This window comes from Falco peregrinus, chromosome 6 (genome assembly GCF_023634155.1).
Source record: "Falco peregrinus isolate bFalPer1 chromosome 6, bFalPer1.pri, whole genome shotgun sequence".
NCBI lineage: Eukaryota > Metazoa > Chordata > Aves > Falconiformes > Falconidae > Falco > Falco peregrinus.
In genome coordinates, this window is record NC_073726.1 from 68,636,706 (window position 1) to 68,656,331 (window position 19,626).

General features: G+C 49.9%; 1 protein-coding gene across 1 annotated transcript in view; it reads right to left on the bottom strand.

The window, feature by feature from the left end:
- LOC101916548 (sodium- and chloride-dependent GABA transporter 1-like) overlaps positions 1–17,175 on the bottom strand; it is a 36,528-nt gene extending 19,353 nt beyond the window's left edge. The window contains exons 1-4 of the mRNA XM_005241767.3: positions 16,970–17,175; positions 7,684–8,027; positions 2,799–2,930; positions 2,004–2,104 (exon numbers count right to left, since the gene is read on the bottom strand). Of these exons, the coding sequence (XP_005241824.1) occupies positions 2,004–2,104; positions 2,799–2,930; positions 7,684–7,924 (474 nt within the window). The 5' untranslated portion in view covers positions 7,925–8,027; positions 16,970–17,175. The remainder of the gene's footprint in view (positions 1–2,003; positions 2,105–2,798; positions 2,931–7,683; positions 8,028–16,969) is intronic.
- Positions 17,176–19,626: the final 2,451 nt, after the last annotated feature.

Consider the following 19,626-nt stretch of genomic DNA (forward strand, 5'->3'; position numbering starts at 1 on the left):
CTCTAATAAAATGGTAGCAATTCCCCAGACAGAAAGCCATTTCCAATTAACTGCTGGTAATTAATAGCTACTAATTAAAATAGCTACCAAGGGATATTGTGCTTATAATCATTATAGCTTTTGGCTAGCTTTATTCAACAAGTGGCTGGAATTCAGTGCACAAAGAATAAACAACGATTTGTTTCTTATTTCTCGTTTATACTAAACTTCAAATGCTTAAAAAGCAATGTGGCATTGAGAATGGGGGCAAACAGTTTGCTACACAAATAAACTACTGTAACATAAGCCCAGGAGTAAATTTAAAGGGTAGTAGCTATTTCATGCTGTCCTCTGCCCTGATTATAAGCAGCACAAAGTGATTCCTGGGAGATGTTGACACTGTAAGTAACAGTGTGACAGCAGCACACCGCTACAGATTTATTACAATTGGCTCTGGCGCTGCAAGCAATGAAACTGCACTGTCAGGGGCTGTGCGAGCACACAGGGCAACTCACCCATGCCGTGTAGTACCACGGCCAAGGCAGCCCAACAAGAGCAGCTCAGATACGTCTCCATGTGCAGCAATCTCATTTCCCAAGTGCAGTGCATGTAGATAAATGCAGAACGGCTATTCTGGATGATTTCCCTCTGCAGATAAGACCTCAGGCTCCAGCTCAACAAAGCTTTAAGAAGATGTTTGTATCCATTCCTATTCATCCACAAACACAGACCCCCTTTAGAAATGTTATCTGTGTTTTAAGTGCTTTGTGGCATCAGTGCCTCTAAGTGCTGCCTTCACCCCCCGCTCTAAATCAGTTCGCTCCAGCAAATGATACCTCCTAAGGTGCACAGTGGCTTGGCAGAAGAAGGGCTATGGGAAGGGCAGGTGGGGACACCCCGGTGGCCACCCAGGCTGTTTGCACCACTCAGTGATTTCATTGTGGACTTGCTAATTGCACTGAAACAAATGCAAGGGCTCAAGCATTGCACAGCAGCCCTTCAACCGAGCAGTTTGCACATCAGAGATGCTGCACAGCTCTTATAAGGAGGGGCAGGCAGGGGGATGGTTCGTTGCTGCTCTATTTCCTTTGAATTTCAGAGGACAGAAACTGCAGAAGGCAGCTGGGCTCCTATTCATATTCAGAATACTCCTAGTCAAATTTAGGAGAGACAGGGGACAGGCATCAGCCTAGGTTTTTTATTCGCATCTTGGCTCCTTTTGGGAATCTGGAATTATCTCTGGTAAAAGGTCTTGAGCTGAACACCTGGAGCTGCTTGTGTAGATATGAGCACTGTCACCAGCTGGGTCTGTGACACCTGAATGTACCAACAGGTTTATGTCTTTAAGGCTGCTGGTTGCTCAGAGATTTACTTAAGGGAGCTCTTCCCAGCTTCTGGGCTGAAATAAATCATTCAGCTATCAAGAAATTAATGCAGGGTGTGATTCTAGCCTTCCAGACCCTCCTATGGGAGAGGAACCCACTATAAACCACAATGCCAAAGCATGTGTTAAGGGACAGTCACAAGCAGATGTCTAAATGCTTTCTGAATAATTTTCCCAGCAGAAAAAAATCCCCGGGATTTCATTTATCAAGAGAAGCGTAAAGGAGGACTAATTAAGGTCAATACCAAATCCTGGGTAATAAGAACATGTGACAAAACCAGTTGTGGAAATGTGCAGCTCATAGATTCGCACAGCTCTAGAAATAGAGCAGAGACACAGGCTGAGCTTTAAAGACTGATGTGAGTGGGGAGCAGTTCCCAGAAAGGGGCTGGGACCATCCCCTTCAGGGGATCATCCTCTCCAGAGGAAAAACATCAGTGCCCATCAGCACTACACAGCTTGCCTACAGGGTCGATAAACTCCTCAGGAAGGGTCCAGCAGGGTGCCGACAAAGGCTCTTTGCACAAACTACCAGCAGCTAGTGCATGTTTTGCAACATGAACAACTCACTCTCCATAAAGCAGGGAGTAGGGACCCAGAACACAGCCAATGCCACGCTGTAGACATGCCTGTGACTCACCGCAGTGAAAGAGTTGAAGAGATAGTAGAGAGCCCAGGCAATGATGACGATGTAGTAGATGTTCAGCCAGAAGGAGAGAACCACAGCTGCCAGTCCCACTCCTGCAAATGAAGGCAGAGAGCAGCATCAATCCAGGTCTCTGGTACCCAACTGAGCTCACAGGCACCACAGTGAGCTTTGAGGCAGAGCCAGAAAAAGTGAATCAGCTCATCAACACAGCATGTGTTACACCTACACCGTGAGCTGGTCAGCAAGGGAGCCTCATTCCCTCACATCTCTCACCCACCTGTTTCCACTGGGTGAATAGTGCTACACTTCAGTGTGCTACAGAGCTCCAAGAAATCCAAGATCCAGTCACTTCCCTGGCAGAATCTCTTTTCCCACATCCAAGACATTTCTAAATCACCACTGGTTTTCAGAACGCAGTCACTCCAGACATGGCAACAGGTTCACATCTCCTGTCTACAGCTTTCCCATGTATAATTATTAAAGTAAACCTATACAGGGACACTTATGGCAGGTCTTCTGCAACCAGTGCCCCTCTGTCACAGTCCCTGCTGCTCATGAAGCAACTTGTCACCGCACAAGACTGCTTGAACAGAGCACAGTGATGTTAGTGACTGCAGACACCAGGGTCAAGGACAGCTTGATAAAGACAGAAGGCTAAAACTCCCCTTACCTACCACCCCATCCCAGTCCCCATGGATTTGCTGATTTGCTTCCCAAACCATTAAAGGGTTTTTCTCTGTAGTTATGTGCCATTATCTTCACCTTCACAAACTTACAGTACAGTACCTTTAAACATGGGTGCTAATTTCCAGACTCCCAGTCCGCCGACAGAGGTATACTGGCCCAGAGCAGTTTCCAGCAGGAATAGAGGAATCCCAGCAAACACCAGCGTCAGGAAATAGGGAATGAGGAAGGCCCCTGAAAGAAGGAGCAATGTTATCAGATGGCTTCCCCTTTTACCAAGAAATAAATGCTTCCAGCTGCTGTTTCTTGCTCTGCAGCACCCACGTGATGAGGAGCAGATTTGTTCAGAGGCGACAGTTTGCGACTGGAGTTGGTATGTTCAGTGAGTCGCCCACTGAGATTGCCACTGCCTTTCCCTTATCTGTTCACTATGGATATATATGTATCATATATACATACATACTGGCATCACTAGCTATGTGATGCCAGTCTCACTTCATTAGGTATTTAGGAAATGCTAAGCCAAATCTGACAACAAACCCAAAAGCTTGGACACCGACATTGGTAACTTGTTCTTGTTGATCTTTCCTATACTGCTTGCAGCAGCTCCCAGTTCTTCACCTTGAAGGAAAAAGCACAGGAATATCTGGCAATGGGCACTACTTTCTTTTTTTATAGCTATTTCAGTATTCTAAGGAAAGTGTGGTTAAGACTGTATTTGCTCTTGTAACAGCCCTATATACCTCCCCACCCTTGTTCTAGGCTTTACCCTTAAAATTCCTGGTGAAAGCATTCCTCTTTATGGACCCTGTGGAAATCATCTCAGCACTAGAAATGAGGTGGTGCAGCCATTCATTAGAGTTATTACTTGCACCTCGTAATTAGAAGAGCAAATAGAATAGGAGAGCCTCATTGTGTGATTTAAAGTCTGTACATGTTCAGGTCATCCTGACTTCTGGGACTTGGGACAAAACTCCTTTTCCAGCTTCCTCATGCATGTGCTGGAGCGTGCCATCATTCCTGAGGAGAACAAACTCCTGCAGAAGATGCTGGCTGGGGAGAGAGAGGGGACACTCAGTTTGCTCAGAAGCAGCTGGCAGTGTTTGGGACGGCACTGGTTTCTGCACTAGCTGGAGGGCTGAGCTGTCAGTCTGAGTCTTCTTCTCCAGACATCAGTGGGAAAGCAAACACAGATTCAGCAAGCAAAGCCACTCCGGAGAGCTGCAGCTCAGCTTGCACCTGGCAAAGCCAGGCTCCAGCAGCTGCTCTCCAAGGGCAGAGAAGCAGCAAGGCACAGCCAGGGATGCTGGCTCAGGGGACACCCAGCTGGGGATGCCTGCCTGCCAAGCGGGGAGCTGAGCCCAGCTGGGAGAGGCAGGTGCCAGCACCCGGCATGGAAATGCATGGGAGGCAACATGCAAGAGGAACTGGCAGCCGCTGGTGGGAAGAAAACACGCTCCAGGCCAGCAGCTTGATGACCATGAGCCTGAATCACAAGCTGGCGTGGAAGCACAGGCTCTCGGCTTCATCAGCAGCCTGTGGCGGAGCGAACAGCTTTGAGCATTGCTGCAGGAGGAGTGCTGCCTGCTCAGCATCCTCCCCTGCACTCGCGCTCGCTGCCGCAGCATACAAGGTCCAGCCCCCTGGGAGCCCTGCGGGAAGCCAGGGTCTGCTCTGAGGACACAGATGCTGCCTCGCTACTGTTGTGCCTTACCGTAGAGTTTGGACACGGAGCTTATCAGCCATCATAGTGCCTTGCTCGTTTCTGTGCAAGCAGCTAATTAAATTTGGCCACAGCCCTGATGATCCCGCGTTTTTTATCTATAGCAGGCCAGGAAGGTTTGTAGGTGAAAGATTTTATTAGACTGTTGAGAAAAAAACAAACTTTCAGACCCAGGTCATTTATCCTGGCTTAACAAAAATCCTCTATAATAGAAGAAAGTCTACAAACCAGACAAAAGCCTTGAACTGAGGGCAGTTGGCAATGACACTGCCACTCTGGAGAGTCAGCTCCCTGAGCAGGCAGGGATAATATCCCCGGGTGCTGTACAGCCAGAGGGGAAATCAGTTCTGAAATTTGTACCTTAAGTTTTCATGCCTGTGTCTAATCATTGGCACAGAAAGGGATGGTCTTTAATCTCTGGCCCTGGACAGGCTGCTGAAAGGTCTGGTTCAGTTCCTGGGCCTGCTACAAATGATTGCATGTGACCTTGGGAGAGCCCAAACTTGTCTCCAAAGTCCATGGGTCAAACGGGTAATGGCACCAGCCCCTGGAGGCAGGGAAGAATCACGTAGTGCCTGACACTCACTGTGCAGCCCCCCTGTCTGCCTTTAGTCTCCAGCTCCTAATGCTGTACAGCAAGCAATAATAATTAATCCCTAAAATGCTGAACACTGCCCACGATTCAGAAGTTGAGCATTACAAGCTGTTACATGCTGTTGCTTGGAGTCTCGATGTGTAAATGAGAAAAGCATGATGCTTATTTAAAGAAATGTTATTCTCTCAAGTTATTCAAGCTCAGGATCTCACAGACAATTTTTAGCACCTACTGAGCTGCATTTAGAGTCTGTTTAGAGTCCGGTAAAATTCTGTTGACATCAGGACTGCATGAGGTTAGAAACCGGTGTAGAGGCTGACGTGTTAGTCATAACTGGGCACATTCAGCTGTGTGCAGAGCCAGCAGGGAGCCCAGGAACCGCTCTGGGTAAAGCCTGCTCCCTGCAGCCGACGGGCCTTGCGCTAGGCTGCTGTACCCTGACCAAATATCCCCTAATTACGCGCCTGATTACAATGCCGAGCAAATCAGCCATGTGCCGATACAATGTGACAGCAGTAAGTGAGACGACAATATTTCCATTCAGTTCAATTTGCCAGTGCGTAATGGAAGCAGCCCACACGACCGTGCTCTGAGCAGCGCACATGCAGGACGCTAAAATTAGAGTCCCACCCACAGCCTGCTCCTCCGGCGGCACCTCCATCGGGGCACAGCCAAGATGGTGCCCACCCGACCGCGAATGAGACGCCGCACGGTGCCACCCTTCCTCGCTGCTCCCCATCAGCTCCCGGTGACGCGCTCATGCGTCAGCTCTCCTGCCTGTCTCCGGCATCAGCAGCCTCCACTCGCTGCTCATTATTGCCGGCTGCGGAAACAGTCGTGCCTGCAAACAGCCAGACTGGGTAGGGGTGAGAGGAACAAGCAAGATACAGTCTGCCACGAATGGCACGAACCAGCCGGCGAGGCACGGTGTTTGAGAGGAGGCAGGCGCTAATTCCTGCGTTTTGTCTGCCTGGTGCTTTTGCTCGCAGCTGGCTGATCCCTCTGTGTGCCTGCAGCTGCTGGGGCAGAGATCAACCTGTGCCATTGCTAATGTTAACAGTAGTGCTCCACACCTCTCCAGCAGCCTCTGTCCTAGGATCTCAGCTGAATTTATAAATAGAATTTATTTTAGTTTCCAAACACTCCTCATCTCATTATATTGTCATCCCCACCTTTATGTGTGAGGAGACAGAGCCACGGGCAGTGCAGATTCGGAATATTTCAGAAGGCGCGGCGATCACAGGGCAGAGACTGGGCTCAAAACCAGCTCTGTGGCTTAGCCATGGGGCTAATGTTGTTTGAGGAGGGCTAGCACAGTCAGGTGCCAGACTGTGGCTAAAAACACCAGCAGACCCTCACTGTGGTTCTAGCTATGGTGGCACAGGCTTCCCTAGGTAGATCTGATTGATTCCCATAAACCTCACCTGGCTCAGCCACATACTTGCGCCTCTGCACAAAATGACAGACCGAATTATAAATCTTGTCAAAATGGATGACTGTCTGGTCTCCCGCTGGGACTCACTCCACACGCTTCAGAGAAAGGGCCAAGATCCCCCTAAATGCTGCGGACCTACACGGATAGGCTGCTGCAGGGAGCTGGACCCCTCTCTTTTTTCCTAGGGTGAAAGGAGAAGAGCACCCTACACCAGCTACATCATGGACAACAGAAGTGGGCTGGCAACATAAGGAGAAGTCATGAGAGCAAAACCAAAGTGGTTTTGAAAAAGGAATTCAAGGCAAAAGGAAAGGAAAAAAGATGTGGAGAAGAAGCATGAGAAGAGCCCCTCAGAGCAGTGTGAATGAACAAGGCACTGGGGACAGGGATTGAAGAGCTAAGAGGGAAGCAAAGGGCAACATGGGATGACTAAAACATGGGCAAAACTAAAATTATATATACAGCCTTAAAGGTGAGGCAAAGGGGTTTGGACTTGTATGGGAAGCCTGAGAAATGATTCAAGGAGGATCTCTTCAGGCAGGGAGAGAACATTATTTTAGTAACAGGCAAAAACAACGGGAGAGCTGGGCATGGCATCAGTGAGTAAAGAACCTCTGTTCTACAGACACCAAAGCAGCCCACAGCCCCCTCACTAAATCATCTCCCTGCAAGGCTGAAGAAAAAACACCATTTTGGAGGGGTGCATGTATACATGTACATACATACGCATGCTTGTATATGTGTCTGCTTGGCCCTGCTATGGTCCATGCAAAGCTTCTAATCAAAACTCCTCAGACACATGACCCAAATTCAGATGCAAAGCTGTTACCCCTTGAGAATACACTAGACTGAGGAGAACCCCACCATTAGCAGATAGAACCTGATTTCCCTGGGAATGCCCCGGCATCCAGCTGGGTGCCTATGTGCATAGCCCTCCTTGTAAATAAATGAGGTCCCAGACACTCTTTGCTGTAGCCCTGAAAATTAGTACTGGAGAAGCTTGACAAAACTCGAACTCTGTGTTATATTTCTTTGGGCTCCTGCTTCCCGTTCTGCACTTGCTAGTAAAGCCCACAGACCATGGGAACTAGTCGCCTGGCAACTTAATAACTCACATCATGAGGGAGAGCTCTCAGCCAGGGGACCAGCCACTTGTCCAGACCTACACTGAACTGAAGCCCGTTCATGGGAAAAGGCTGCTCAGGGATGAGCGCAGGTGCTATGCGTTTCTCACCTCCTCCGTTCTTGCCACAGAGATACGGAAAGCGCCAAACATTGCCCAGACCGATAGCATAGCCCACGCAGGACAGCAAGAAGTCAAATCTCCCCTTCCAGGAGCCCCTGTCTGGGATCTCCTTCTTCTTCTTCTTAGTGCTCACAGCCTCGGGGGCGATGGGCTCTGACTCCTCCAGAGCTGCTTCCTTCACCTCGGAGGGGGAGCTCAGCTCCACGGAGGTGTTGTCCATCTTGCCCATGGTGACTTAGATGTATGGCCACTCTTGCTCAGGGGCAGGAGGAGCAGGAAGGGCAGTTTCCACCCTGGCTGACCACGGATGAAGTAAGTGCTGGGCAAAGCTCCTGATGAGAAAGTAAAGAAAGAAGGTATCCTGTGTTAGTGTAGCAGGTTTAGGAGCTTTGCTGGGTTTTAGCTGGACTCACTGGATAGACTGGTGCACATCAGGGCAGCCTATCCATGCCTCCCTGCTTTCCCCAGAGAGAAAAAGGAGGGTAATTTTGCCTTGCTCCACAGCTACCATTCTGAGGAGCCATGGTCACATAGGCTGCTAACAACAGGCTCAGACCTGGTTGTTACCAGCACAAAGCGAACGCCTCAACTCTCATCTTTTCTCCTTTTCACCCCAACACCTGTTCTGCAAGAAAGGCTCCAAGACCAGTATGCATGCAGGGAAGTCACAGCCTGTGGGTGACCCACCACAGAGCAGTCCAGGCACAGAAATACATCTAGCATGTATCAGCAACAGTGCAGAAGGGCATGATGGAGGTGCCACATCCCCCAGGTCTGGGGCCCAAAACTGAGTACACCAGCTATAGAGCCATCTGAGAGGTCATGTGGCCCGGCCAGCCATGCATGGCTGTGACAGCATAGCTTTGCAATGGCACCTCTGGTACGGACATGCCCCACATTGCAATCTCGTGCTCTAATCCCTTGTCATGCAGCAACACAGCTGTGATCACAGCTGTGCACCTGCAATGGCTGGCGAGGAAATCGCTGATCAGCTCAGCACCCCCTTGTACACCATGTCGCATGTGATATTGTAATCACCATGTGTATTCAGGTGACACTCACTAGTGACTGTAGCCAGCCTGTGAACCACTGAAATCCCATGACATCAGGACTCCAAAGTCCTGAAGGTTATTTGGATGAGTCTGACTAAAAATTTAATGAACATTTCCATTGATTTTAGGCCCTAAGAAGTATATAACCAACACACCAAAAAAATTTAGAAAGAAAGTGAGAACAGGCTACGTTGTGACACCAGTGTCAAAACCAATATAGCACTCATCTTAAAAACTAAGTGCAGTTCTCCCTTCCCCTTTACTGAAGATATTGCAAAGTCAGAAGGCAGCATGGAGAAGAGCTAAAAGGATGCTCAAATGTGAGGAAAAGGATAAATTTATCAGTATCATAGAATATGAGTATTCACCATTTCTGCCACAAGAACTATGGGCAATTAAATTAAGACAACAGGTGGTAGGTTCGAAAAGAGCAAAAGGTGATACTCCACAGGAATGTGCAGCCATGGAGCGTCTGGGGCTGGCATAGCAATGGCTCTCACCCAGTTCTCAGCCCATTTTACATAGAGCTGAATTTAAACCTCCACCTGGGGCTATTAGGGCGGCCAGTGCTACAGTCTGCCAGAGAAGTTTGTTGACAAAAACATTCCTAGATGTATGTTTAAAAAAAAAAAAAAAAAAGAAGAAAAAGAAAAAATGAAGGGCTATATCACGAAACAAAGCAATGCTATGAAGAGGAGGCATGCTCTAGCTGTTAAAGCTGGTCTTGTTTCAGCTGCTTACTCTTGGCAGTCTTGTCTCCTAAACAAACAGTACCCATTTGCCCCATGGGGTGCTTGGGGCACTCATTGACTGGTATTTCTAAAGCATCCTGAACAGAGATGGTCTTTCAAGCCCAGGCTCGACAGCAGTATCAGCTCCTGCTTACTATAGTTTACACCCCACAATTAAAGCAGATGGATTTCCTTCCCCCACAGAATTTGTCGCTGAGGTTAGAAAAACTGTGTCAACTGTGAAGGGAATGGGCGAACTAGAAAATAACTAATTCGTTCTGGTACGTCAGTGGAGAAGCCAGAAAACTCCTTGCTGTGGGATGAAGGCTGTAACCAGTCCTCTGAGCTACATAGCCAGCCCTGAGCCTCACGCCTGTAGGCCGAAGATGGTTGCAGGTAAGCCCAGAAGTAAGTGGCAGCACAGAAAAGCCTTCTGGGGAGAAAAGACTGTTGTTTCACCTTGCCCGGGAGGCAGATGCCAGAAGAATGCATTTCTGGACACTTGAAGTAAAGGCTTTGCTTAAAAGATCCCCTTTCTATCTTACACCTTGTGACAGTACTGTCACACCAGCTCCTGCTCCTCAGTAAGGCAGGGAGCAAAAAGATTATACAGAAATGTAGGAGGAAAGTAAAATAAAGAAAAATTATAAATCAAAACAGAAGAAATAGCACCAAAACCCCTGGGAAGAATTCAGAGCTGGGCTAAGTCAGGATAATTAGCTATGCCTGGAGACATAACAAATTAAGCTCAGCAGAAGCCATTTTGACTTACTTTTTTTTTCTGAGACAAAAAATGGTAGGTAAGCTGCTATCTTAAAAAGTATGTATATGTCCTGCTCTCCCTGCGCTCTTTTCCTTGTTCTTGCTGCCACAGTTCTGCAGCGATACTGCAGCTAGATGGTCACACCTCGTATTTCATGTTCTCGGGGCAGAATGGCAGAGGAGCAGCAAACTGTACTGGCAGTTTCTTCTTACCTGAGAAGTGAGGTCCTTCATCTCCAGCTCAGAAAGAATAAACTAGATTTATAGGTGTCTCCACAGTCAAGAAATAGAAAAACAGTCAAAAGGACCTGCTGAAGGTTTATCCCACCTACTGTCCTGTCTGCTACAGTGATGGATGATTAGGGCAGAAGGGCTCATACATGTCCTGCAGCCCAGCCACACCATGTCCTTCCCTGGACACGCAGCTCTAACCAGGAAAAGTACAGGCATTGGTCGCTCCAGGCTTAGTGTTTGACTCCTATGTTTAGACATTAGTTCACATGCTGGACAAATGGTCCTTCTGGGACAAAATGCACCAGCCCCTCTACATATCCACATGGGCCTCCTCCAGCATGAGGACAGGGCTCTGCCCTGTACTGACAGCCTGGAGAGAGGAGAGTTGGTTCAGCAGCTCTCTGTCATGTCACATTATTTGTTCTGAAAAGCACACAGCACTTTGAGCACAGCAAAATGCCTGAAGGACTCAAAATGATAATCAATAAGAGCAGAGCTACAAGCTGGAGGTGGGCTCTGCCTTGCAAGGACTTGAAAACAAGGTCAAAGAGTTAAAACATGACACTAGCAGGTTCCTCATCCAGCTTCTTCCAAATACATCATATTCTGAAGCCAGGACTTTCAAAACGATCAGTAAAAGCTAGGTTCATAAATCCCTGCCAGTAAAGCAGTGACCCGAGTTTCACTGAGTCGTGCAGAAGGCCTGGTCTGCTGCTGCTCAAGTCAATATAAACAATTGTGTGCTCCCCAGCAGGTGCAGAGCCAGGCTGAAATGCACCCTGGAAAACAGCCCTTCCACTCCTTTTTTTTGAGGAACTCCACTGCAAATAACAAAATAGACCTGGAAAAGTATTATATCCACTTGAAACACTGCCTCCTGAAGCTGCTAACAGTGGTGACCTTTTTGCTTTCCCCTGCTTCAGTGTGAAATATTAACAGACTCCTCAAATTGGACAGAAACCAAAAATTTCAAGGCCATAAAATTGCCTGAAACGAAACAGCAAAATTACCTGTGGAAACACACGTAAGAAATACTTTCACACCTTCCCACCTCTCATTTGTCAGTGCTTTAACAGCCACACAAATCAATTCTGACCCTTGCAGGTAGAGCCAGAATTAGTTTAATTACACAGCGCAGGCTGCTGTTCAGTCAATTAGACTTTTCCTTCCATCCACACCATTTTAATGACAACAAAGTAACCCCAAGGCTCTTGCGTCTTGCTTAGAGCTGTGATCAGGGCACAGCAGACTCTTGGCTGATTTTCTGCTCACTGCAGTAGCAGCATGTGCTTGAGCTTCCCACATCCATGGAAGCTGGAGGGTCTGGAGAAGACCCCCTCTGTGGGAGCCTGAGGACGCTGGTGGGTCACAGGCCACACCTGGAGCCCACTCAGGGCTGGAGCATTGCTGTCCTGCCCAGCTGGGTCAGGAGGCCAGGGCTTGTGTTTCACAGCCCTGTCTATATGCTGCCTAAGAGGCAGCCAGTGCAGCCTCCCAGCTTTTCATCTCCCTTTCCCTGAAGAGAGGTGACTGCTTGGTTACAGGAGAAATCAGTGCTCACAGAGGACGTGGGCAGAAAATAAATCAACTCTCCTTTGTGATGAAACTGCGAGGTGGCCTCCACCTCCACCCCCCTTTTTGACACTCCTGCATGAGATGTGGGTTGATGTCCAAGTCTGACCTGCAGCTGTTGCCCAACCTCCCTCTTCCGCCAGCAGCCCTGAGTGACCAGCATCGCTCCAGACAATTGTGGGAGGTGAGGCTGGCACCACACCACAACCCTATGTAGATACACAGAAGGGGCAAGAGGGTCATGAACCATGTTTCATAAAATATTAAACAAACAAGACAGCCACATGGGGCCAGAATACATCTCGCAGCCCCAGGCTGTGATCCCAGGAGGGCTGTGGCAGTCCCTCATGGCCCTGACAAAAAACAGGTAAAGAACCGCTGAGCTGCTGGTGCTGGCCACAGCCTACTGTGTGGTTGCTTTGCCAAGCTGCACCTTGATGTTTGCATTATGCACACAGGAGGAACTGGGTCAGCTTTTGCAATGCCCTCTCTGGCTACGGATGCCCACTTGAATCTCCTCTGTTTCCTCATCCCTCAAGGGGAAGTAGGGTTGGATCCTGCTCCAGGCCACAGGCTGTGCTTCACCTACCACGGCTGCTCTGACCTCAGTGGCTGGGGCCACCTCACATTGTCTGAAAGGAAAGCCAGGGCTTTGTGTCTTTTTTTGAATAATGCAAATGATGCACCCTCTGAGCCACTGTAGTGCTGTCATTTAAGGCTCATTCTGGCACCTGAAAAGCTTCCCTGGGAAGGGGAGAGCTGGCAGGGCTCTTCCTTGGCTCCCAGAGACTGTCCAGACCTGGCGCGAGTGGTACTTTCACCCATACTTGAAAAAGGAGCACAGCCCTCAAAGACATCAAGTTCCTCAAGAAGCAGGGAATGGAGTGAGGGAAGAGACTCAGGTTAGTGCTTCTCCCGGGGAAGGGCGGTGGGGTGACCCCACGAGTGCCCCACTTCGCATCACCACCAGCCAGCCAGCCTGCACGGGGCAGGGAGGAGGGAGGCAGCTCCTAGGAGGGCAGCCTGGAGACATGGGAGACAGGCAGGAGCACTGGGGATGGGCTGGGGGGGAACTAGAGAGACAGCAAACACTGCCGTCAGGGACCTGTCACGACAGGTGGAGGGACAAGGGACCTTATGAAGATAAAAGCAGGTATCATTAATTCTGCTGAGCAAAAAACCACCCCAACTCACTATTCCTCCTCTAGGACAGAAGCTGATGTTTTGCACATATTTCTCCACTTTTTGTGTACACACAGCCCAGGAATAACTTTCATTGGCCTCCCCTGCCTGCCTTGTTCCTTGCTAAGGGATGATCTCGCTCCAGGGAACCTAATGGAAAAAACCTTCCAGCGACTTCACCGAGAACATCGCTGGGGCAGAAGTGCCTAAAAATGATCAGACAGCAATTTCAGCTGGAATTTCTCACTTATCTTGTACCTCCTGTTCCCTTTTCATTACAGCCCAGCATGACATACAGGCACTGCCACCGCAGTGTGGGTGGGCATCCCTGCTGGCCCCTTCACTTTTTCCCCCAGGAAGGCTGCAGTGTCACAGCCCAGCCGATGCAGTGTGAGTTACTGCTCCCACCAGCCGCTACCTTACAAAAACTGTGCCTCTGAGCTAAGATTTTAGCTCAAACCCTGAGCTGCAGCAACATCCTCAGTGAGACTGTGGCCTTCACAGGGGTGAATTTCCCCACCTCGCCAGGAGTCACAAGTACTTCATACTTGCAGAGCTGGATTTGATGCACCTCCAGAGACACTGTAACTAATGTCAGTGGTTATTTGCTGTATTGGCCTTGATATGTTCTGGTTTGTTTTTTTTTTAGTTTGTTGGGGGTTTTTTTATGAAGTCATTGAACAGAGCAAGTTGGATGAAATTGGTCTTGCAATGGAAAGGGATGACCTTCACCTGAGAAAGTAATCTTGGACTTTATTGTCACAATTTAGTAATGAAAGAGTGAATAAAGAAAAAAAATTACATGGAAAGAGCAGAAACAAGTGTGAGAATGACCCAGAGACTGCCTTGAAGTGTCCAGCATGGCAGGGAAGCAATCTTTCCTCACCTTGCATGGCAGAGGAAAAAAGGACTGGGCACTGCATGTCCCCTGCGGCCGGGAAGCTTGCAGCTGGGGACATGACCCACCTGCAGGGCACAGGTGAGTCCAGCCCATGCCACACTGGACAGCACCTGCTGCTCTTGGAGTAAGATGAGCGGGTGAAAACCTGGCACTGCCTCAAAAATTTCTGCTACTGCATTCAGCTGAAAGCACAAAGGGGAAGATAGATGGGAGAAGGAGGAGACAAAACAGAGACTTCTGCTTCTTCTGGGCAGGATCACAGCAGCTAACGAGCACTACATCAAGTCACCAAGAGCTCAATCAAAATGTGGCACCTGTGACACTGCCTGGTGCCACTCTGGCATGCGTATCCAGCTCCAAGAAAGACCAGAGGCTCACCACACAGAACACAATATCATTTTCCTGCTGCAGCACAGCCAAGACAGAGGAAAACTGTGTCCTGCTTTCAGATGCCAAACTCTTTGTTCTCCTTCTCCATGAAACCAGAGACACAATCATGCCCCAGAGCCCTGAGGCTACTGCAAGGCTCCATTTGTTCATATGCTTTTTTGGGGTGGAAAATACAGAATGGCAGAGCCAACTCCCTCTGCAGGAACCACGCATGAGCATTGCTAGCTGGCAGCCCCTTGGCTGACGTTTTCCTCGAAATAGCCCAGAAAATGTGCTCATTACCCAGTAAGGGCACCGCTCCCTGCCGTCTAGGATCAGCCTGCAACTAGCTGGGCACTATTATCTCTACTATTTTAACACTCAGGTCTTCTTCTCCTCTCCCTACTTCTTGGGCTAAGCATGATACAAGTGGTGCAGAAGGAGCATCTCTTCCCTTAGGGCTTGTAATATCAGGAGATAAGACAGATGAAGGAAAAGCTGTTGTCCCTGTTGCCTTGGCTAGAGACCTGAGCCACAGCTCACACAGCCAGTCCGTACTGGGGTGCAGACTGACCCTCCGGGGCCAGGCACAGCCTTTACTGCACGAGCATCTCCACAAGGGCTAGACATGGCACATATTTGCTCTATCCCCAGCAAACAGACAGCAGCATCATGGGGAGGTCCACCCCCAGTATAAGCAGTTCTTATATCAGTCGTTTTCAGTATTTCAGTTGTTTGTTCCTTGTGCCCATTAAGTTTCTCCAGGAGAAAACACATTTCCAGCTGCATGCCTTTGGCCTGACAGAATCTCAAACTGTCACAGAACTTCCCTTGGAGGGAGAAGAACTGAAATTACATGTCCTGGAGGTGTCCACCAAGCATTGGCAGAATTGCAGCAAGGTCACCAGCAAACTGGGGAGCCCTTGATAGCCAGGCTGTGGCTGCCTCTCCCTCCAAGCAGCACTTACAGGGGGTAGGGAGCAGGGTGAAGGTAGGAAGGGAGGGAGGGAGGGGGTGAATGAGTTTGACCAGTTCTCCAGTGCTGTGGAGACAAAGGAGGGATGGGGAGGGCTTCACATAGGGCATAAGGCACCTCCTTCAGGGTCAGTGTCTTGGAGATAGAATCATATAGAATCATAGAATCATTTAGGTTGGAAAAGACCTTTAAGATCAAGTCCAACCATTAACCCAGGACTGCCAAGTCCACCATGACCCCTAAGCACCTCATCTACATGTTTTTTAAACACTTCCAAGGATGGTGATTCCACCACTTCCCTGGGCAGTCTGTTCCAATGCCTGACCACCCACAGGGAGATAGGAAGGAAACACCCCAGCAGCTGTACAGGCAGGTAAGCTCAGCTCCACTGTCAGAGACAGCCAGAGCTTGCAGGACCTCTGTAAAGGGATGCCAAGAGCCTGAAACACAGTGTTTTGGGCTGATCCTTGGGACTGTAACACACAAGGTGGGGAAGGGCTGTCCCAGCCCCAGGGAGGGGCAGCTATACTGATCCCTCCTCTATGCATATCGCCTAGCCCACCCCTTGAGCCCTATCCACTGGAGACCCTCTGCAGGGAAACTTGCCTGGGGTTTCACCTCAGTGCTGTTTCAAGATCTTTACTGAGCCATTATTTAAGCTCACTACATCTCCCCCCAGCCCACAGGCACTGTGAGAAGCTTTTCAGCTTTCAGGCCCCCAACAACACTTTCTGGTGGTGCTGCTGTGGGACAACTGTCCTCCCCTTCAACCCACCTGGCAGCACCAGCTCCCCGGAAGGCAGTGGGGGGCTGCTCCCCCAGCAGGGCAGGGAGCAGCACCTGCAGGTCCCCCCCAGCAGCACAGTGTGTGTGGGGTGGTGGCTCGTGACCTGCTTCTACACTGCAGCAGAAACACCCTCCTAGCCTGGGCTTTTACTGGGGGTGAGAGGGGTTTGAAGTGGAGGTTGGTTGCTGCAACTGCCTGTTAACACCAAGGGGAATCCAGTTAGCTCTGTGTAGGAGTGACAGACGGGGAAGATGCTGCCTTCCCAGTAACTGGTGTCTTTCTTCACCAAGGGCACATTGCAATGGCAATGGCCATGGTAACCGGCAGAAGGAATTTAGGCACAGCAGTGGTATAGCTGAGGGTGAAGCATAGACAACGCCTGCTCCTGCTTTGGGCAGCATGCCTGCTTCACACTGCCCCCATCTGAGCACCAGGCAGGCAGAGCTGCCTCCATTTGCTCACCTCTACAGCACCTTTCAGGAGGCAGAAACCATCCTTCATCCTGCCTTGTCCTCAGGGTGCTGAGCCCCTCATCCCCTCATCCAGCCCAGCTGGGATGGAAGAGAGCTCAGCACCTGCAGCAGCCCTTCCCCAGGGATGCTCATGCAGGCAGGCAGCTGTCCCCTACCACCACTGCAATGCTCCTTTCTCTGACCCCAGCACTCATGTCCCAAGACCAGACAGTGCTGTCCCAGTGGATGCACCTACCTCAGGGTGCTGGCCAGTTGAAGGTCCTTGGGGTGCGCAGAGCCGCTCACGGAGACACCAGCCCAGAGAGGCACATACTGGCCTGCTTTCCCACACAGAGGGTAGCTATGAGCCCCTCCTGCCTTGGGGCCCCTCTACCCCTGCCTCACCCCACGCAGCTCCTCATCGCCTGTATCGATGAGCCCTTAATGAGCTTTGAGCTCACGTCCAGTCAAATCAACACCCTGCATGTCGCGGGTGTGGTGCGGGGGGGATACCCAGAGCCACTGGAAAAACACACGTTGCTGGGAGAGAGGAGTCTCCAAGGGCATATGGGCAGGAGGGAGGGCAGGAGCGCCGGCAAAGGGACTGATGCTGAAAAATGGGGAAGGCAGCAGGTGAGTGGGTTGCATGGCGTTGGTTGCATGCATGTTGCTGCAGCAGTTCCTGCAAGGATGGCTGCAGCAGCACTTAAGAGGCCATGTTAAAGGTGCTGTGCATACCCCTTGCCCTTCGTGTTTGCAGTCAGACAGTGGTCTCCATCTTCTCCGCGAGCAGGGTTGGCCGCAATCATGCAGAGGATGCAGAAGTCCGGCACACCATGCACAGCAGGGAGGCTGGGTCTCTGTGAGCCTCTTCTGTTTTCACACAGCCCTGCCTGACACAGCCCTTGCACAGGGCCAGGCTTGTAAAAGCGCAGTGCTGCAAAGGGGCAACAGGGCAGGCAGGGCTCAGAAGGAATAGTCCCAAAGGACGCTACAGCATCACCAGTCAGGTGCACTACTGGCTGTGGGTCAGGCTTTTGGGGTGAAGGGGGAAGGCAGAGGAAGAGGGATACTCCTCATTTGAAGTGTCTGGTACCAGCCACCAGCCAAGGGAAGGAGCCACACATGAACGACCAGTTGCTTAATGTGTAAATCCTGTCTTTGGTTCTAAAAGGGGTTGCATGGAGCCTTTATTTCCCTTTTCTTCTTCTTTCTGGGGCCCAAGACAATTTGCATCCACCAGGAACACAAAGAATTCTCTTTCAAAGGCAGCATGCAGGAGCTGCTGGCTCTGCAAGCATCACCTCATTAGCAGCAGCATTTTCAGAGGTGCAGGGGAAAGAGCCCAAGTGAATTAAAGTATAATTCTCCCCAGATGTCACTGGCAAAAATAACACCTTCTCACTTACCAGCTCCTCTCTTTGTGTGAAAGCAGAGCTAGGTATGCTTAAATTAGTGACAAAAGTACACTTAGTGGCTTTCAGCGCTTGCAGAGACAATGCAGCCAGTGACCTGGATTTCCCTGTATGCCCCAGCCCGTACACAAGGGCTTGCTTCACCCCAACCATGACCCCATACCATCTCCCTGGGTGCTCAGGTGGGCTGAGGATACACCAGCAATCCCACACAATTAGTTTTGTTAATTTCTCATTAGCAAAACTCTCCTTTGAAGGTCCCTCATGCCTCCTTTCCTCAGAGACAGCAATCACACCCATATCCCATCACAGCTAAACCTAATGCAGTTCATCTGCTGAAGCCCTTACCCCGTACAGATGGGAGGGAAAATGTGCTGCCTCACATCTTTGCTGAGATTGGTGCTTGTGGTCCCATCTACATCTGCACTAATATCCTACCAATGGATTATATTTAAAAATCATGTTTCAGGATAAGGCCCTAGAAGAGCATGGGGGAGGCAGTAAGACCCCCCACCAGGTTATCTCAGCCATTAAAAGAGAAAGATGGTGTTGCCAGGAGGGCTGTCCAGGCTGGTGAGAGGGACAGTGGAGAAAGAAAATTATTTTTTCTGGGTAAACCCACGAGGGTGTGAGAGCTGAGTGGGAGGATTGCACACAGGCTGGAAGCATCCTGATGAAAAGGCATCTTCCCTGAGCTGAAGCAAATTCTGTGAGCAGGAATCCTTTCTGGGAGTGAGCTGTAGGTCTGATAGAGCACCCCAATCCCTCTCCTCTGCCAGGGAGCCTGTGTTCCCCATGCCACTCTGTGAGCTTGAGTACCTCTCAATTAGCAGCTAACAAAGTTAAAAGAGAGGTAAACTACATCTGTCTCAGAAATCTTTTCTTTAGACTTTTGTCTGGGATAAAAAATATTGTGCTGCCTTTGCTGCCTAGAAAACCTATTCTGCATTTATGCAGCCTGCACTGCCCAGACCTGCAAAGGCAGGGAGGGTGAAGTGCAGAACAGGGAATTCATTATCGCCTGTTGTGCCACGGTGCTCTGCTGGAACTGCTGCCAGCTGAGTCCCCAGGAGCGAGGTCATGTCCCTGTCTGGTAAGCCAAGGCTCACAGTGTTTCAGAGAGCTTCCTCACAGCTCTTGGTGAAAGCAGGACCGGAGAGGTGCGCTCCCCCTGTCTCCTGGGGCATGCATGGGCACAGCCCTGGATGTGCCAAACCAAGCTCTCCCTCGTCTTCGCTTTGCAGCCACTACGGAGTCCAAGCTGGGAAACAGGCTTTTTTAAAATGCAATGCCGTATTACCAGGTCAGATTTGCTTCAGCCAGACAAACCAAATTAGAGTAGGTACATGCAGATGGTTTCAGCGGGGAGCCAGCAGCAAAGCCCCTGGCCTCCTTTTGTCAGAGGGAATGAAACTTCAGCCACCGAGATATCGTAACTCACCCTTTCCTGAGCATGCCATGCCTAGCGTTAACCTGTCCATCATTGTTCCCTCTTGGT